The 2,056-nt window shown below is 26.3% G+C and overlaps 1 protein-coding gene across 1 annotated transcript; it reads left to right on the forward strand.

Moving 5' to 3' along the window:
- Positions 1 to 659: 659 nt before the first annotated feature.
- LOC129985054 (gastrula zinc finger protein XlCGF8.2DB-like) lies at positions 660 to 1,340 on the forward strand. The gene is made up of 2 exons (XM_056094978.1): positions 660 to 663; positions 928 to 1,340. Exons 1-2 carry the CDS (start codon positions 660 to 662, stop codon positions 1,338 to 1,340), a joined length of 417 nt encoding a protein of 138 aa, XP_055950953.1.
- Positions 1,341 to 2,056: the final 716 nt, after the last annotated feature.

Below are 2,056 nucleotides of genomic sequence, written 5' to 3' on the forward strand. Positions count from 1 at the left end.
TTTCCCCTTTTTCTAGAAATATTTGTGATGACTTACTTTTCTGAAGATTGATAAAAACTTAATCCCTTGTACTTGAAAAAAAGGATATCTACTTATTTTATGCATTTTTTTTTTTTTTGCTCTCACCTTTATATCATATAAGGGAAAAAAAATTAGTCTATGTTACAATTCTTTCTCATGATTGTGTTGTGTATTTTAATAATAATGTCTTGTATTTTTTTAAAAAATTGTTTTTATTTAATTGAATTTGAAATGATAAGAAAAAAATAGTGTTTGAAAAATATTTTCTGAAACAATTTTCAATAATGTACTTCTTATCTGCTTCGCATTTTCTTGGATAAACATATTTAGTTACTAATTGTACAAGAATAAATTAATATAAGATTATGAAATTTTTAAAGTAATTTTTATAATTTTATTAATTAATGTTTTTTAAATAATTATATATAGTATATATAAATATTATGCATATGCTCTTTTGAACTATGCAGAATTTGTTTTAGATTGTATTAATTTATGTTCTTTTAACAATTTGAAATAAGCCTCTCTAGCTAATATTACTAGTAAACTATTTTATCTTAGAATCTTAATAATATTTAGAACTAATTTTCTTTCTTTTACTAATTATCTCTTACTCTACTTTTTTGAAAACTGTGAGCATGGGTGATTGAACTAATGCTTTTCTTATCCTGCCTGGTTTTTCAAAGTTTTGTTTAAAAAAAATGTTGCGATTTTTTTTTTTTTTTTTTGAAAAAAGTATAATTAATATGGATAAATAATTTTGCTGTTCTTTATTTTATTGCTTTATATGAAAATAAAGTAATTTAATTTTATTGTATCATATTTTTTGTTGTTAATTTCATAATCACCCATGTTAAATTATACATATGCAAATTTTCACAAACTCAAATTAATCACCATTTTCAGCTGATAATTTGCCTGATCTTCCATTGAACTATACAAACATCACTGGTGCATCATTGGAATTTCCTGAAGAAAATCATGCTGCTAGCTTTTTGGCTTACTATCATCTGAATGAAACTGATGGTGATAAAAATATGAGAGACTCACTTTCTATTTTGAAGGAAAAAAATTTCAAATGTGCTCGATGCCTGAAATCATTTCGATATCGGACCAGTTTGTTTCAGCATGTTTGTGAAGGTGGCCTTCAAAAAGGTTTTCGGTGCAAGGAATGCGGGAAGACATTGGCTAGAAAAAGCAGCTTGATTGGTCATTTAAGAATCCATACTGGAGAAAAGCCATTTAAATGTGAGCATTGTGGCAAAGCATTTACACATAAACATCATCTTCATAGCCACATGCATCGACATAGAGAATAAGATTGTTGAGTAAATAGGAAACAAAGGCTGCTCATTAAAGACTGGTTTTCTGTTTATTAATGCATATAATTAGAATGCAATTTTAAAAGCTACCTTAAATTAAAAGAGAAATTCTGCTTATTTCAGAAGACTAGCTCATCCTTATGAAGTTTTATCATTATTAATTACAAATGCTGATATACTGATTTAAAACTTCTTAAATTTTTGCAAGTCAATTCCATTTCAAGGAAAATAATTTTTCTTAACCCTATTTCTGTCAATAAAATATTCTTTGTTATCCTGAAGTTCCAAAATAGAAAATATGAAATTGAAGCATTAATTAATGATAACTGAAAGAAAATTCAATAAAAAAAAACAATTCGTCAAATGTAGATAAAATCTTTTAAGTAAAGAAAAGGCTAACCTGCTTTTCCTACCTTAGTTTCAAAATTTGTCTTTTAATTGAATATCCTTGGATGGCGCATAATACTTTTTAAGCTTCCAATTTCTTCCACTCTGACTAATTACTGTAGAATTTTTCTCTTTTTTATTCTTTTCCTGTAGAGTGGTTCTGACCAAGGAGTTATAATGTTTTAACTCTGATATTGTTTCTTTTACATGCACTCCGTAATTCTAAAAAGGGCTTCCAGTATCTATTCCAAAAGATTATTCTTGACATTTAAAAGAACTTCTTTAATTTGATACTGTTGCATATTTGAGTTTAAACAGTCTTTCTT

Source organism: Argiope bruennichi, chromosome 9 (genome assembly GCF_947563725.1).
Source record: "Argiope bruennichi chromosome 9, qqArgBrue1.1, whole genome shotgun sequence".
NCBI classification, from domain to species: Eukaryota; Metazoa; Arthropoda; class Arachnida; order Araneae; family Araneidae; genus Argiope; species Argiope bruennichi.